Source organism: Stegodyphus dumicola, chromosome 5, assembly GCF_044657685.1.
Source record: "Stegodyphus dumicola isolate Sdum_Otavi_A_Nest chromosome 5, ASM4465768v1".
Classification (NCBI taxonomy): Eukaryota; Metazoa; Arthropoda; class Arachnida; order Araneae; family Eresidae; genus Stegodyphus; species Stegodyphus dumicola.
Genome location: NC_140772.1, coordinates 148,371,054 through 148,390,130, shown reverse-complemented (window position 1 = coordinate 148,390,130; position 19,077 = coordinate 148,371,054). Strand labels below are relative to the sequence as shown.

The following is a 19,077-nucleotide window of genomic DNA, read 5'->3' as shown; positions in this document are numbered from 1 at the left end:
GATGTACTCCGTCTTTGATATGATTTAAATCAAGTTCCTTGTCATTATAATTCGCTTCCGATAGAGAAGAAAGTGACACAGAGGCTATTGAAAACGAAAAAATTTTGATTGACAAATTAGTCGGTATTCTCGACACAGCAATTATAGGACTTCAACAGCGGAACTTTGTGACTAAACAAGAAATTATGTCTGTTTAATAGAATTAAAGAGAAAGTATTATCACATGAAACGAAGCAACTTAAACAACTTACATTGAAAAAAATGTTTAATAAAGTAAAAAAATAAATATTAAGCTTTTTCTTTTTGTAAATTTTGATACCCTTTAGATCATAATTGTTCTTTATTTCATAAATTACGGTTTCATATTTTTAATTTTATAATTTCTGCATGCCATCTTACCAGATTTAAACTGATGATCTATAATCCAGAATCGCCGAAGTCCCGACGAGTCCGGATTAACAACTTTTGACTGCATTAAGAAAAAGGTTAGCTAAAATAAGCAGATACATAGAGGAAAATTAGGATTTATATAATCTGGATTTAGAGGGAAGCATTTGTAATATGCACATATTCAAAAAGTCAAGTTTAAACACAAAAAACAACTACATAAGGTAAACTAAACGAAGTTAATGAAAATGCATACAATTTCTAAAATTAAAATCCAAAATATGTCATAAAGTATGAAAATGAAGATTAAAAGAAAAATTATGTATGAAAAATTACATTTAACACACACAGACCAATAATTTCTTTCTATATGAGTGTTAACAATGAAACTTATTTATAAGTAGCCTATTTAATACATCTAGGGAAATAAATCATTCTTCAAGAAATGCTTCTTGAAACTCACAAATGGTTATAAATATTAGCTGCTAGTATTTATAACCATTTGTGAGCATGTCTACCAGAGTAATGAAAGCATGTCTACCAGAGTAGTTTCTTGCATTTTCTGAGGGGGTTTAGTTATACAAATCTAGTTGCGCATACTTATTCTTTGAACACATCTAGGTTCATAGATATAATTCCTGTTTTACAAACAATAAGAAATATAAACATACATTTGTTAAGACTAAGATGAAAGGGGAAAAGCTGACACAACAATGCATGATCTTATTCCTATAGTTGTAAGCATTTATTTTATTCTAACCAATTACTTTTAGTTCTGCTTTCGTTTTTCCCCTGGATTGTAAATATTGAATGATGTAGTATTCAAATTTAAACGTGTTTCAGAAGCAGTATTTATGCTGTGCGTCAAGAGTTCAAAAATGGTAGTAGCGGATTTAGTTCCAAGTTTATGTCGTGAGTTTGAATTTAGCTCTCTAACCATTGTTAGACACCTTTCAGTTTATACTCATATTCCTATTCCTAGGCTAGGCTTTGCAGCCGATTTAGCATTAGGAACTAGTGATTAGATATCTTGATTTACTAGTGATGTGTTACATTCTTATTTTCTGTTAATTTACATAGCCACAAATGGTGGTGATCTGTCAGCATGAAGTGCATGCATCTGTTTAATTTAGTTTAAATAAAAAGGTTATTTAAAACTTTCTTCTCCAGTATTTATTCTTAAAGACATAGTGAGAATTTGGTACTCTGGCTTTGATGTAGAGTCAACGTATGTTCCCTAAAAGAACACGTAGACTCTATATAGTATATTATACAAATGTATAATATACTCTATATAGTATATTATACAAATGACTTCTCTGGATAGTTATATCTGTTTGCACGACTATTTTACGCTATCTGCTTCCATATCACATTCAAAGGAATCTTGTTCTTTTAAAATTTGATAATTAATATTGTGTGTTTAGTTTATGTAACTATTACTCTTAAAGATGAATCTTAATTCATTAGTATATTACACACGTTCCTCAAATGATGAAGACTGCAGAAGTTTAAACAAGCAATAGGACAGAACTGAAGAAAAAAAAAAAAAAAAAACCACCACCGAATCCTTCTGGTCAGGAGATCAACATCAATATGCCTATTATAAACATTTTGCCTTCATCTGCCTACCCTTACCAGTTGCCTAGCAATATTTTACTATGGCTCTCTCTTAATTTATCAATAAAGCTATACAAGGATTGTCCCTCAAAAACTGTCCACCTTGACTGTAAAAAGTGATGCAAAAAGTCATGTAAGTCAACTGTCAGTCACCAAGGCATTATCTTTCAGCATGAAAATTCCAGATAATGCTTTAAGCACTTAAAAGAAACTACTCTACATTGGTTGGTTTTACCTTATCCTTAAATGTTGCTCATTTGGACAGTAATTTTTTCCCCCTCATTATGTAATTCCTTGGCCCTTAACTTTGGATGATACACAAAATGTAAAAAAGCATTACACTGGATTCTCTTTTTCTTTCTTTTTACACAACTTCGGAATACCACTTTGCAAAAAAATAACAGAATAATATAGTACTAATGCATTACCTCATCAAAGTTGGCTACCACTGAACCCTGAAAGTTGACTCAGATCTTGCCAAAGTTTTGCTAATCATTCCTGTGAAATTCAGAAGGTACTGATGCTTATTTATTAAACAATTTATATTTGAGCATTTTCATTTTTGTGCCTAATAAAAAAGTTTTTGTCTATTTCTACTATTTTGTTAGGCCCTTCAATTTTACTGGCAGCTTTGTCTCTGCTATGAATACAAACTTTCTGCAGGTAATTGTTCCAATTTGTTATTGTTTTGTCAACCCTATTCAATTAACCATATCTTGTCCATTAATATACACTTTTCTTGATAAGATACCATAACTTTAAAAATAATACATTGCTTGCTGTTCTGTAGAAGGCAGGTGGTTTTCCCAATGGGTAACACGTCCACAAGTCAGTTTCTCTTAAAACGACCTCCATGAAGGCATCCCTTCCCTTAGGTAGATGGCCCTTGAATGCTTTGCCATAATCAAATTAACTGAACCGAATCAGTAGAAGACAGGTCCCAAATTTTAATCCTTTCTTACAGAATGAAAAAAAAAAAAATGTAACCATAACAGTTAATATATAGCCTTGTTCATAAAAACAAAAGCTGGCTTATTGAGAATCAATTACGGTTACATCAGATAAAAGAGCAGATATTACCAATGTGTGCTGCTGCGTTATATTTATCCATAATTGGAACTAAATCGTGCTCTTTGGTGACTGTTTTATGGTTGACAGTAGGATAATATGCATGTACCAATAATAATAACAGCAATAATAATTCAAATATTATTTTAACAATGTTTAATGGTAGTTATATTCATTTTTAGAATTTTCTACTCCTGTTATGTGTACTTACTACTTGCCGTGAGCAGAATTGTACTACTACTTATAATAATTCAAATATTATTTTAATAATGTGTAATGGAAATAATATTCAGTTTTAGAATTTTTTACTCCTGTTATGTGTACTTACTACTTGCCAAGAGCATAATTGCTAGAAACGGTGCAGTGCAGTTAGTTGTGTGAATTTCATTGGACATTGTGGATGGCTAGCATGATATGTGTGTGTGGGATGTTTACTTGATATCCTGTGATTAAATTAACTCTAAAATGTTGGGTTATATCAAAATTATGAAACAGAATAGAAAGCGAATTTTATTGGAATTAAGGCAAAAATCTTAGATTGTCTTAAAAGCGAACAAGGTTGAACATAAGTGTTTAGGAAGCTTGGTTTGAATGAAGCACCAGAGAGAACCATTAAAAATGTGCTGTTCTAAAGGATAATTGAAGTTTTTTGTATCATAAGTTAGTACATCCCAAGCTAATCATCATCATACAGAAGAGATGTTACTTAAAAAAAAAAAAAAAAAAACTCTAGCTGTATGAATAGAAATACGAAAACAAATTACCATAAAAAAACATTATTAAGCAAAAGATGTTAAGATTTTATATGCAAATTAAAGAATAGGACTCAGGTAAGGTTGTTGAGACTCTCTTTGATATAAGAAGGATGAATTAACTGCAAGCACAGCATGGCTGTTCAGATTTTTCAAAAGATATGCAATGCATAACATTAAAATGAAAAATCTGATGCGTACATACACCACATGACTCTCTTGTATGGAATATTAAATAATATACATTTTTTCTTGCATTTCATTTAAACTTATTGGATTGAATTAAATCTACTTCTTCAATAGCGCATAAACCACAATAGAATAAATGCCCTCTTTAAAATTCACTATTTTTGTTTACCATAGCGACACTATGGCACTAGGTTCACTTAACAGCGTTATATTTTGTTCATATTATAACTCAGAATGCACTTGAAGAATTGTTTAATTGTTGCCACATGTTCTATTCAAATACTATAATAAATCTAGAACGATGTCTAAAAGAAATTAAGAAAGAAAACAAAAAAGAAACAGTTTTTCACAGAGGATTCAGTATTTCTCATTTAATTAATTCAGTTCTCACTTCGTGAAAAGGGAAAAATTTATGAAAACTCAAAATATCTATATATTGAAAATAACAAAATAAATCTTAAACACTTATTTTCTCGAATAAACTTCAGAAAAGATTAAGCATGATTTAATTCGCAATAATAAATGAAGGCGTTATTTTTGTTGCTGTAAAGCGGTCAAAATGGATACTTTCATTGAAATATGATGCCTGAAAATTTTCACAATTACAATACTTCCTTTTCACTTTGTAGAAGGAAGTAAACATGAAGTTGTACCTGCTGATGCAACAGCAGAAAAAAAAAAAAAAAAAAAAAAACTGCTCATATTTCTAGATCTGCCACGGATTGTGTTACATCATTAATGTTTAGCAATACTTCAGGAGCTCATCTTATGAAACCTTTACTTATTAATCAAGTAAATCATACACATGCAATGAAAGGTGTAGACCTGAATTATATACGAATACATTGGATGCCAAACAGAAAAAGCATGGATGACAGCCGGAATGTTTAGCAAATGGTTCAGCAATTTTTTATTCCTGAAGCACAAAAACATATAAAGGATAAAGGTCTGCCACTCAAAATTCTTTTGCTTATAGACAATGTACCTGAGCATCTTACTCCGAAAGACACAGGTGTGAAAGTTTTATTCCTACCTTGATTTAGCAACATTTAAGACGACAACAGGAATTACTGTGACATTTAAGTCATAGTACACTAATAGAAATTTCCAATATATCCTGGACAAACTTATATGCTCAAATAGATTATTACTTAAAACAAACTGATATTCTGAATCAATTTGACATATTTGCTCAAATAGATTATCACTGTAGCATATACAGTTGGTCAAGAAGGCTCTAAAATGCTTACAACTGAACCTCTTGCCGAATTGACTGCTGATAAAGTTTCAATAAGGATGAAATATTCGAAACCAGTTTAAAGAATTACATTATCCCCAAGGAAACTAGTGACAGTGAAGATGGAGGTGCAATAACAAAATACTTTAAGTCATTAAAGACAAAATACTTTAAGTCATTGATTTGTGGAAAATATTTTCATGTATGTACAGCACGTTGCTAGGGCATTATCAGAATTAAAGCCATCAACTCTGAAAGCATGCAATTTGACCAGAATGTGTTACAACTAACCATATTTGCTCAAATAGATTATCACTGTAGCATGTACAGTTGGTCAAGAAGGCTCTAAAATGCTTATAACTGAACCTCTTGCCGAATTGACTGCTGATAAAGTTTCAATAAGGATGAAATATTCGAAACCGGTTTAAAGAATTACATTATCCCCAAGGAAACTAGTGACAGTGAAGATGGAGGTGCAATAACAGCCAAATCAATCCTTGAAGGCCACAATTGGCTAATAAACTTCAAAATCATTTTTTAACACAAGATTACAATGTAGAATGACTTCTACAACTTCAACGAGATTTGATTGCTTGCATGGCTCAATACCATGAGTTATACATGCAACCAGAAGGGGAAAAAGTCACAGTAACTGATAACTGCATTTTTCTTTAAATCCAGTAAAATAAAAAATAATATATATATATATATATATGTCATAATAAAAGCAAAGGAAATACGGAACACTGTAGATGCATGATTAGACCCATATTGAAGAGGTTTTGATTGCGTAGTATGTTAGTAATGCTAACTTGGTAATATCTAAAGAACTTGGCAGTCGAGGCAGTTTTGATTCCATTTTTATTTGCAACTGATATTTGTGGCCACAATCACTTGACACTCTAGTCGTGCCTTTCCACAGAAGATTTACATTTTTGATATTGTTGAGATAGAAAGCAAGCCAGCGAAATTACATCTTAGCACAGTAGAGAGCAAAAGCTGAAGTGCGTAGTTATGAAAGATGGAAGCACGGCGAGGAGAAAAGTTTTGGTTTACAACGGCAGTTTCAGTTCCCAATTATTACGTCTTCAGAGCTGCGCGGACCATAGAGTGATCTAGAAATGACGCAATGCACAGAAGTTATTACGATTTTAGAATAGAGAGGAAGAATTAATGTTTATAGTTATATTATAATTCTGATTCATATACTTTTATCTTACATATATATATATATATATATTACATAGACTCTGGATATTTTAAGTGATGAATATGATTCACAGCAAAGGTATGTAAATGGATACGTCTGATAATAAATAATCTCTATTATGATTTTTTCAAAGTATTTTTTATAATGTTATTTTAATTAAGATATAATAAAAAATAACAAATCTTATTTTTTGATATTCTGAATCAATTTTTATATCAATTTTTATTTTTAGTAATTTTTAATGCCCCCCTTTTTTTTTTTTTTTTTTTTTTTTTTTTTTTTTTAAGGTAATGCACAGAACAAATCCATCATGTAAAACGAGAATCCAGTGTATAAGACTTCATAAAATCCAAACCAGAAGATTTTAATCATAGACAGATTAATATACTATAAGGCTGATGGGAAGAGGTCACACTAAATATTGGCGATGATGTGGATACATGCATGTGTTATATTTTCTTTTATCAGGTCTTAATTTCCACTTCCAAAAAAGTGTTTAAATAGTCATAACAAATTGCTGATTATTTATAGCATCTACTACACATAACACATCAAAAAGTAAATGCAAAAATTATGAGTCCTCAGAAGGAATTTAAATAGATCTAAAGAAAGGCAATTGATAAGATTCGTACTAGTTTTAGCATTTTCATCTGCTTTTACTAATGGAAGAACTGACGTTGAAGCTAACGTTCTTAATGCTTCATCAATGCCAATAGCTACCTGAAGCAGAAAAATAAAAAATATTACATTATATGAATAAGAATTAATTATGTTATTTAATTACTAAAATTTTCTAATTTTTAGTTTTATTTAATATTTTACAAATTTAAATGTTTAAAAAGTTAAATGAGACAGAGATTAATGAAGAAACCAATAATAAAATTTTAATTATTTTAATTACAGGTCTAGCATTAATACATACGTATACATTAATTAAACTGGAAAATTATGCAATACACACATACAGATCAGAAACAGGATAATATTTTATTAATAAATGCTATTAATGTCATGCAACATGCTCAGAAATTACTTCTGAAAGTGATAAAATATATAGAATTAATACAAAAAAGGTGTGAATTAATACAAAAAAGGTGAAGACACAAATAAAAAATCACTGAATAAAAAATTTAAGAGAACCCCCCCCTAAAAAAAAAAAAAAAAAAAAAAAAGAAAGAAAGAAGGAGGGGTTCAACACACACACACACATATATATATATATATATATATACACACAGCACATGCGCATATGCGTTTATGCATGTGCATAATACATTTATTCATGCGCGTTTAATGAGTGCATGCACGTAAAGAGAAGAGATACTGTTTATAGAAGAGAGAATTAAAGAGAAAGTATTAGCACAAAAAACGAAGTTACGTAAACAACTTACATTGAAAGAAATGTTTAATAAAGTAAACAAATTAAAATATTAAGCTTTTTTTTTTTCTTTGTAAATTTTGATACCCTTTAGATCATAATTGCTCTTTATTTCATAAATTACGGTTTCATATTTTTAATTCTATAATTTCTAAATACCATCTTACCAGATTTAAGATTTAAATTGATGATCGATAATCCGGAAAAACCCCCAATTCGGAATCGCCGAAGTCCCGAGGAGTCCGGATTACGGACTTTGTACTGTATATATATATTAAGTAGCACAAAAGCATGTTTCTGAATTATATCTGGCTATGTTGAAAATTCTTCCAGCTGCTCCTTGACCCAAACCAAAAAATTATCAACTATTACTTAAATTATGTTAATTGTTCTATTTATTTTTATTTAAGTTTCCCTCCCCCCAGGATTCTGTTTCAGTGGTTTTTATTTTGTGGTTTTCTGTTAAGAAATTCACCATATTTGTTTTACATTAATTCTATATATTTTATCTCAAAAGAATAATTTAAGTAATGAAATTACTATACATATATATATATATACGTATGGAAAATAAACCAGAATTGGTAATTCTACAATTAAACTGAAAATAGAAATCTTATAATTAAAATTAACCTTATTGAAATTGTCTTCATAAAGAGAGCTTCCTAAACCAAAAATGCAGTGCTTAAGCCCTTTCAGCAAAACTCTTGAAATCCGAAAATCACAAGAAGCTTCGTCTAACCATTTACAGAACCAATGGCAATTTTCTGGAGGCTGCCCATCAATATATGTTGAGACAATGAAAATACAGAGTTTTTCTTTCGATGCCTTAAAAAAGATAATGTTCTTTAATAAAACAATGAATGTCACATTGATATAACAATATGCATTGCTCAGAACTAGTAGTTTAATAAATATATACTGGTATTTTAGAAAATAATATAAATTTATAACTTTAGAATAGGGAATCATCTATTTAAAAAGTAAAACAAACATATAAGAATTATTATAACTAGTGATAAGGTAGGATTTACATTTTAAATTATCTCTCTACAAAGAAAAATAAAATATTTTTTAATGGATTTAAGATAAGACTTACTTCTTCACATTTTAAGATCTGGTTCTATTTGAATGCTTCTTCTAAAAAAAGCTAAGACTGTAGAAACCAATGCTTGTAATGCTACTTTGAATTGAAATGTTTACATTGAATTGAAATGTTTATGATAGGTTTTATATACACTTTCAAAATTCTTTAACAACAGTTATCTTTTGTTACAAAGTTTTGCTTAGTGTTTGAAACAGTGAATCATGATGGTTCATAGTAAGGTATTACAGTCAAAAGTCGTTAATTCGGACACCCATAATCCGGACCTCAAAGCTAAAAACTTTCTGCGCATGCGCCGTGTTGACACATGCGCATAGGAAAATATGATTTATATGATTTGTTGGAAAATATGACTTATTTTAACCCTTTTACTGCATCATCTCTCCTCCTTGAATTTATTAGGCTTAGTTCTTATTTTTAATGGGATATAGTAGTTACTTCTACTTTTTTTTCTTTCTACTGCCACTGTTTGTGTTGAGAACGGACTGTTTCAACCTAATTAAGATGCAAAAACGAAACGTGATGTTACGTCATCTGGAAAGCCGAATCGTGCTGATAGCTGATTGGTTGCCATGAGATGACGTCATGCCTACTTCTGGTATAAGTATCTCGCATCACTCTGGCTCAGCCCTTCTAGTTCCTGCTTTCCTGGCTCGTGGGTGTGCAGTTTCCAGCCCGTTTTTGAAGGATGCGTGCAGTCCGGTGAATAAGTTCCTTAGTTCCTATCCACAAGATGACTATTCCTGAATAAGTTCCTTGGTTCCTGTATACAAGATGACCTTTCCAGAATAAGTTCCTTGGTTCCAGAAGTTACAATGTGAGTGACTGCCATGGGCGGCATCCATGTTCTTCATGAAGGCGGCATTTAAATAAGTTAGCGGCGATTCCTCGTGTTCAACTACTGTAAGCGGAGTTAGGCCGGATTTAAGTGCTTTCAAGGACTTAATTTAAATTTCAGGTGCTTTCTTGACCATTGATCATGGACTTATTGAATGTGTAGCCAATTTCATTTGAGACCGCATAACTTCTGTTTAGGACATTTTGTTTGTATTGAATGCCAGTATTTTTGGAGACCAGGTAAAATATTATTTGATGAATGAAAGTTTGAAAATGATGGTTATATTATATTTTTTCTAAGACTCTGATATTGTTTAAACTTATTCTTTGTGTTTTTATTGTTTTTATATATTGTTAATAAATTGGTTAAGTTTGAAGCCTCTTTATTGTCTTCAACGTCTGCACAACATATAATCTCAGGGAGCTTTTATTGCTACTACTGCTAAATGTTTAATTTTATAAACTTTAAGCTTTGCTTTAGCATCAATGCGCATAGGTGTTTACGCGTGCGCGTAAGACCTTTATGACTGCGCATATGTGTGTGCGCAAGCGCAGAATACGTTTTCGCGTGCGCGTTTTATGTATAACTAGTGATGAGTCGGTACTACCGAACCGGGTATTTTGTAACGGGTACCGAAAATCGGTACATCCAAGTACCCGTTACTTCAGTACCATAATCGGTACTTTTCGGTATTCATTACTTCTGTACCGAAACGGGCACTTTTCGGTATTCGTTACTTCTGTACCGAAACGGGTACTTTTCGGTATTCGTTACTTCTGTACCGAAACGGGTACTTTTTGGTATTCGTTACTTCTGTACCGAAACGGGTGCTTTTCGGTATTTGCTACTTGCTTTTGGTCATCGTTTGTAGGAGAAAAACTGCGTGGATCTGAAATGATTGATTTGGTAAGTTTTTGGATTGGTGAATGGAATCAACTACAAACTAGATTACTTCCTTTTCCTCAACATATATTTAGCATAAATCATGAAAAATATTTTTCGTTTGCTTGCTTAACAGGGCTACGTAAATCATATGATCCTTTTTAAATAAATATGATCCTTTTTTATCCCGCTGTACGTACTTCAGAAAATGTCACAGCATCTAGTGGATCACTAAGCCAATCAACATAAAATACAAATGCAATTTTAAACTTTTCTAATGAAAGAACAAAGATAACTGACCCACTTATGATAATTCTCACCCTTCTAAAAACAGATTTTCATCTCGCCAAAAACTAAACCCAGGTCACGTGCCTAACGCAGGATGGTCAATGCCTGCTTTACTCCCCAGAACGTGACCATGCTCCTCCGATAGGAAGCGAGGTGAACTTTGAACTGGCAGTCTGAAACTTCTTCTTCTTCTTTTTTTTTTTTTACTCCCTCTGGAGCTAGCTTATTTGAAGGGAGAAAAACTATCCAATGGAACACCGGAAATTATCCGGACATGTTTATGTAAACATACATGTTCCTCCTTTTTTTTTCCTTTGCATTTTTTGCTCTTTCATGCCTGATTAATAGAATCATTAGGCGATATTGCACTTAGTTCCATCAATGCGCAAAATCGTTAGCTGCGTATTTCGGTACTCCTAATCGTTACTAGGGCACTTCGGTACTCCAAATTGTTACTAGGGTACTTCAATACTCCAAATCGTCACTAGGGTACTCCGGTACAGCAAACCGTTACTCCGGTATTTCATTACTTCGGTACTCCAAATCGTTACTTGGGTACGCGGTACTTGAAATCAGTTTTCGGGACTTTTCAAAGTAACGGTTACTTGAGTAACGGTATTTTGTACCAGGTACTTTTCTGTACCCATTACTTTGTACCGGGTACAAGAAAGTACCGAAGTTGCCCATCACTATGTATAATGGACGGTATAAGCTAAAATTATCTAATTATCTATTTCAGTTAATGTTGATGATTGCGTTGTTCCTTAATCTTCAAATTGGATCGGGTTTATTATTTTTTGCAGACTGTAACAGCAATTTTATAAAAGCAAACTTGAACTTTCGATTATGTCAAATAGAATTTCCGATGCTGGAGCTCCCAAAGGATCTACAAAATGAAAGTATGTTTCGATGTCCATCAAACAAAAAGTGGAATTGCTGCAAAAAATGGATAAAGACATGAAGAAGGTGACAGAGAGCTTAGTGAAAACGAAAAATTTTGATTGACAAGTTAGTCGGTATTCTCGGCACAGCAATTATGGGACTTGAACAGCGGAACTTTGTAACTGAACAAGAAATTATGTCTGTTTATAGAATTAAAGAGAAAGTATTATCACATAAAACGAAGCAACTTAAACAACTTACATTGAAAGAAATGTTTAATAAAGTAAACAGATAAATATTAAGCTTTTTTTTTTTTTGTAAATTTTGATACCCTTTAGATCATAATTGTTCTTTATTTCATAAATTATGGTTTCATATTTTCAATTTCTGCATGCCATCTTACGAGATTTAAATTGATTATCGCTGAAGTCCCGACAAGTCCGGATTAACGACTTTTGACTGTATTACCTGTTATTGCATCAATTTTCTTTAAATTAGTTTTAGGTTTATTGTAATTTAATACTGTGTCTCATGAAAAAATATTCTCACTCCTGGAATTAAGTCCCCATGATTTTTACTGATAAAAATTGAATGTATATATACAAATCCTTTAATTTGGTTTGGTTAATAACGGTAAAGCCTCGACGGCTATCTGCCTAAGGAGAGGTATGCCTTCATGGAGGACTTTACAAGGGAACCTGGCTCATATACACATTTCTAAAGCCTGCCTGTTCACGGGATTCGAACCTTGGACCTGAACTACTAGTGTTCAGCGATAGATAAGTTTTGTATAGATATATAAGAGTATATATATTGCTTTATCCCTCAGCCACTGGTGGGCACAGATTCTTTAATACTTAGTATTTAACATTCTGTTTGTATTTAATAAAATTAAAAGTTTATTTAATTACCATAAACATAATTCTTTATAAATGAACCTTCAATGTAATTTATGAATTCTTTGCAATAATGCATATATCTATAAAAGTTCATATGCAAAAACAGTTTACATGGGTGTCTTATTTAATTAACGGTTCATACTATTTCTTTATATGAAACTTGACAGCATTTCAGGACTATCAATGAAAACAAAAAATAAAGACATCGCATCAAAGAGGTGAATGAACTAAAATGATCATCCATATAGAGACTTTAAATCTTGACTTTCAGAATATTGTTCTAAGCATAACATAGAAAATTATGCATTATTATTAAACTATTGTTACGTTTTTCTTTTTTGACACCAGTTGTTACGTTATTTTCTTCCTTCACGTTCGTACGAGGTTCATGTGGATTTGGATTGACACTTGATGAAGTATAGACACACGCTTTATTTACCAATATTAATAAGGACAGCTCAAAAACACCTTTTCAGTCATCGAAGATCTACAATATACACGCTGGAACAATCAGCGACACAGCCTTCACACTGTCAGGCAACAATGGTGGAGACAGCTTCACTGCAAAGCACCAGAGTACAGCTCCCGACTCTGTTCGGTCATTCTCGAAACTCCATGTACTCTCAAGACTCTCCACGCTACAACACGTGATGCACTTGACGACACACAGAGCACAGTTCCTGACTCTTCAGTTCAGTCGTTTCCGGAGCTTAACACACTCCCTCAACGATGCACTAACAGCGATATACTAAGAGACTCTTTGATGCGCTCGACGATCCACTCGGCACTCGCTGGCCGGCTGTCAAGTCGATCATCTCTGCACACACCAACTAGCTGAGACACACCTGACTCACACTCACTAACTAACTGCGGACCAGCAGGGTTTATACAGCTTTCAGCTTGTGTTCGAGAACATTCTGGGCTAAACCGGTAAGTATTCGTTCCAAAAGGTTCTCCATCCGTTCATGGCATATTGCCAATTTTGTCGCCAAATGGGTGATTTCTTGACAAATGTGGCAACTTGGCCTTTGCTATTTTATGGCAACCCTAAAACTGCTTTGCGGGGAAGCAATCTTACCGCGCCTGTACATTTCGTAACACTATCTATTATTTAACTCATAACAAGTTTAATAAAAGTAAGTTTGAAAATACAAACAACTTTTTCAAGTAATCACAACATTTAATTACAGATAAAATTATTTGACACACTTTATACTAATATCATTTGATACACTTTATATATCACTCAGACATGTTTTAAAGAAGATTTATACTTTTCAAAATCATTACTGGCCAAAATTAAAAAAGGTTATTATTTTAAAGACAGTTAATTTTTAATTTTTCTAAATTTTTGCACAATTTTATGAAAATTAGATGATGGCACATGTAATTTATTACACTGATTTAAAAAAACATATTAGAACAATTATATATTGAAAGATACAAAAACATCCATAATTACAAACTATTTGTTTTATTTATTTTTTTAAATCTGAATTCTTCAGTAAACAAATATATATTTCTACTAATGCTTGTATCATCTTCTAAAATATTTAAGTAATTTATTAACAATTTAATGAGGCAAAATATCCCATCAAATTAGTACTTGTCATACTCCTCAGATAATTCATTTCAGTCTGATTTCAATTAAGTTTTAAAGAATAATCTATTATACTAAATAACTATCAAATTAATATGTGGTGATTATTGCGGTGTTGCGTGCATACGGGTTCGTAATAGATTGAATGCACAAGTCTGATAAAAGGTTAATAAAATTTATACTTATTAAAAAAAATACAACAGAATGCTGGAATTTCCCAGAGATATTTGTATAAGTGTTCACAATATCACACACTAATAACCAGTAGTTATACTCCAAACTATTAAAAGCAATAAATAGAATGCAACAGTGCATTTAATAAGAAAGCTAATCTGATTTAATGCTGAACTCGCAGCAAAAACAGTAGCTAACTAAACAACTGAGCTGAAATGTCTCTCTCCAGCTTTAAATAGTTTTTAACTGGCGGATCGAGATAGTTCTAGCATTTTTTGCTCCTCAAGATTTCTGGAAAGCAATAAGAGGACATAATCACGGTTACAACTAACACAGCATTCAATTACATTTATTCAATTTAAATATAAATTACCGAGGTAAACTTTTACTTAATGTTAAATGCACGTGCTCCTGTATTTCTAATTTTCTGGCATAGCTTTCTTTTAAAATCTGTCTCGCCCAGCACTGCATGAGGAAATACAACAATTTTAATTATAATTATACTAAAACTAGCTATCTAAATACAAATTTCATAACATAATTTGTATATTGAATAACTATTAAATTAATATGTGGTGATTATTCTTTTATGCAGATGAATACACTCTTTTGCAAAAAAATCGAAGCACCATGAAGGAAGTGGTTGTTTATGATGAAATTGAATATGTGTATAGCTCATACACAGATAATAAAATAATTAAAAAATCTATGTCATAGTCCTTGTTCACGGCTCACAATCAACCATTGAGTGTTCAAATTAGTAGTTGGTCGAAACGCCCTTGGCGGCAATGCATTCTTTAATTCGTCGAGGCAAGGAGAGGTAGAGGTTTCTAATGTCATCATGTGACACATTCTGTCATGCATTCATCAATTGTCGTCCCAGATCTGTGACATTTTGTGGTGTCTGAACCTACCATATCCCAGACATGCTCGACTGGTGACCTTGCTGGCCAAGGAAGAGTATCAATCGCACAGAGACAGTCCAGAGACGTGCGAGCGGTATGTGGCCTGGCATTATCTTATTTTGTGGTGCCTGAACCAACCATGCCCCAGACATGCTTGACTGGTGACAGATCTGGTGACCTTGCTGGCCAAGGAAGAGTATCAATCGCATGGAGACAGTCCAGAGATATGCGAGTAGCATGTGGCCTGGCATTATCTTGTTGGAAAATGGCCTCAGAATGATGTGCCATGAAGGGTAATACAATCAGCCGCAGGATGGTATCAACATATCGTTGAGCTGTTAAAGATGTACAGAGGATGACTAAAGATGACCTGCTGTCATAAAAAGTAGCGCTCCACACCATCACACCAGGGGTTATGGCTGTATGCATTTGTAAAACAAAGGCTGATTGGGACTGCTGGACCATTCCTCTCCAGACATGAACAAGGTGGTCATCTGCTTCAAGAATGAAGAGGGATTCATCGTTGAATAGTACATGATGCAAGTCTGATGGCAGCGTGATGATAGGCTGCGACACCATTCCACACGACTCCGCTGATGTTGTGAGGTCAAAGGCAAACATCTTAAAGGCCTCTGTGAGCATAAATCCACCTTAGACAAACGCCGTGAGATGGTGAACAGTGCCACGGGAGATATAGACGTGGCTGTAGTGCGTTGAATAGTCAACAATGATACACTGGGATGGTTCATGCCTGGCCAACAATCATCCTATCTTGTCTCGCATTTGTGCTCATTGGCCTTCCAGAGCCTTCACTTCGTCGGCAATTTCCTTGTAGACACTATTGCTGCCAACATCTTTGCACAGCAGTGTCTGTACGCAGCAGCTGGCAGCCTATTGCTCGGTATGACCACTCAGCTTCAAGCAGCCCTACAATGCGACCACGTTCGAAGTCTGTAAGGTTTCTGATATTGTCATGATGGCATCTTTAGTTGCTTCTTTTCAGAATTACAATCGCAGCAATAAAAAAGGTTAAATTCTACGCCTCTGTTACTGGTTTTATACTTTGCGAATTGCGCACTAGAAATTCATGCTATGATCGCAATTCCTGTTCATTTGCCTTGAAACTCTGATCATTTGCATGTTCGATTAAGATATTTTTACATACCGAATTTTGTCATGATTGCAAAAAACCTTCTTGGTGCTTCGATTTTTTTTTTGCAAAAGAGTGTACAACCATTACTGACTTGATATTGTAAGAAAGCAAAATGAATTTTCAGTGGTTTCCAAAAAGTGTTTTAATTTGAGTAGTTAAAGGATATTTTAACTCTCTTTAACCCTTTAACGGTTTGACCCAGATTATCTCGTTCTTTTATGCAGGTCTCTTAACGGTTCATTACGGATTATTGTAAGTTTAAATGTGCCCTCGAAAACGGATCGTCCCGTGTTTTTGTATTAGCGAAAAAATGCGCCAAAAACGACTAGCCCGCATTTTTGTACATCTTCCAACCCCCATTGCCTAAGGGGACAAGGGTCCACGCACTCCTGATGACAATGGGTTTGAGTCATTTGGTAAAAATAATCTTTTCTTTAAAATTCCTTTTTCGCCCCCCTTACGCTTAATGACTTTATTCTAATGAATGGAAGTTATGAAAACTAAAAGCTGAGTATATAATTACAAATCTCACTAATAAATGCTTCACAAATACAACTCTTCATATTTCAGCAGAAGTTTTTGAAAACGCATTTATATAGGTTGTTGTAGAAATCGACAAAATTTTATGCCAATTTAAAATTTTTTTCTTCCCCTAATTTTCAGTTGCTTATGAAAGCTTTTCCGCTCAAAATTTTAACTGTTTTAAAATATTCGTAATCACACTCGATTTGATGTTTACAGTTTTGTCCCTGCGATTTCTCTAAAAAAAAAGAATTATAATTGTATTTAATAAAGAAAATTTAATGGATTTGGAATCTGTGCAAGAGGACTGAAACTATCATGGAGAGAATTTCTAAGGGAAACTAGATCTCATCCACACTGAACGTAGAAAACCCCGGAAAACTTTCATAGAACATGCGCGTTCGTCGGGATTTGAACCCTTGTCGAATTATCAGTATTCAGCGGTTTTAGCAATTGGCCACTGGAACCCCCACAACCTGATTTAAAAATCCTGTTTAGAAAGCTTTCATCTTGATTTAGAGTGATAGCTGCCGTAGTTTGAAGGTTAGGATTATTTAAATACAGCAAAACACACGAGGACTAGCTGCTTTTAAGGAGAAAGATGCCTTCATAGAGAATTTTCTAATGAATAGCTCATACTCATGTTATACATAGAAAAATACCATACAGCCATCACATTCGTTTGTCTGAGTTTGAATCCAAATCGAACAACTAATATTTAACGATCTTATCGGCCAATGATACGGCCGTAGTATAACCAGACTTATTATTATGTATTATTAGACATGTATTACCAGACTGTATGGCATCTAAATTAAGAAATTAAAAAAAAATCTTCTGAGGTAATCTTCAACCCAAGTTAAGTTTTTTTTTTTAATGCTAATGAGTAATATAATTATGAAAGAGTTAACGTCATTTGTGTCATTTTCAGATTGCTAGTTAAAATTAGTGTGGTTTCAATCAACGATTATTTAAACCTGCTACAAGAAAAAAAAAAAAAAAATACACGAAAATTTTCCTTTAAAGTATCAGGAATTATTGAAAAAACAAAACTTCTGTAATTTATAAACGAGGAAACATATTTAACCAGATTTTATATGTGTGAAAAAAATAATGAATTTTGATCTCCTCTAGTGGAGATCTTTGTAATTATATTTTTAATTCCAAGATTAAAGTGAGAAATCTAGTCGCTGAAGCAACACAACACTATCAATTTTTGTAGGCTTCTATTTTCGTGACGGAATAGATCAGCTGCATGGAATTTTCATGATTTTTCTCTATATGTTAACCTAAATGCATGTAAGCTTTCCTTAGAAAGTTCGCCGGAAGTGGAATATTTCTATCTTAGAAGATAGACATCACGTGCTTTTGTACTCGGTAGGTTATCGAGAAAGTTAGCAAATCTAAATACAGGGTCGACAGTAATATGTTTGGGGCCCTATTCTAAAAATTAAAAGTAGCGAAAAACACCCCACATCGCCCCCTTTTACTTACTTTTATATTTTTATCTAAAAATTATATATTGCATCCATAAAAAGTTCTCTAAATTAATTTTATTTGGATTTCCAAACCATTTTATGCTAAAATACATCTTCCCAGATGGTCGCTTTTACTCACTGGGAGTCGATGGTTCTTGAAGATGCCGATTCATGAGTGAAAAATTATTTTATTGCTTTTCTGATTTCTCCTAATCGTTTACACAAAGGCTGAACCTTCGGGAAAACTGCCTATCTATTGGTGTTAATTCGTCAGTAAAGAAATACAGCACTGAACATTCTTTTTTTTTTTTTTTTATTTGTAGAAATCTTGACTTTCCTTTTCCCTCAAAATTCAAGCAATACGAAATCTACTAGAAAAGATATACTCTCTAAGGTATAATGTTAAATGATCTAAAATTCACTTAGCTCAAAACAAGTTTTTCTAATACTTGCGCAAAGTAAGATAATAATAATTTATTTACTAAAGAAATATTGATTATATTATCTCTT

At 32.8% G+C, this 19,077-nt stretch overlaps 1 protein-coding gene across 8 annotated transcripts in view; it reads right to left on the bottom strand.

Annotated features, from left to right (window-relative positions):
• The window catches only part of LOC118194614 (S-adenosyl-L-methionine-dependent tRNA 4-demethylwyosine synthase TYW1-like), a 75,836-nt gene that overhangs the window by 26,246 nt on the left and 30,513 nt on the right, over positions 1 to 19,077 (bottom strand). For all 8 annotated transcript variants that reach the window (XM_035365791.2, XM_035365794.2, XM_035365792.2 and 5 more), the window contains 2 exons: positions 8,475 to 8,669; positions 7,096 to 7,183 (listed from right to left, as the gene is read on the bottom strand). In XM_035365791.2, coding sequence (XP_035221682.1) covers positions 7,096 to 7,183; positions 8,475 to 8,669 — 283 coding nt within the window. The remainder of the gene's footprint in view (positions 1 to 7,095; positions 7,184 to 8,474; positions 8,670 to 19,077) is intronic.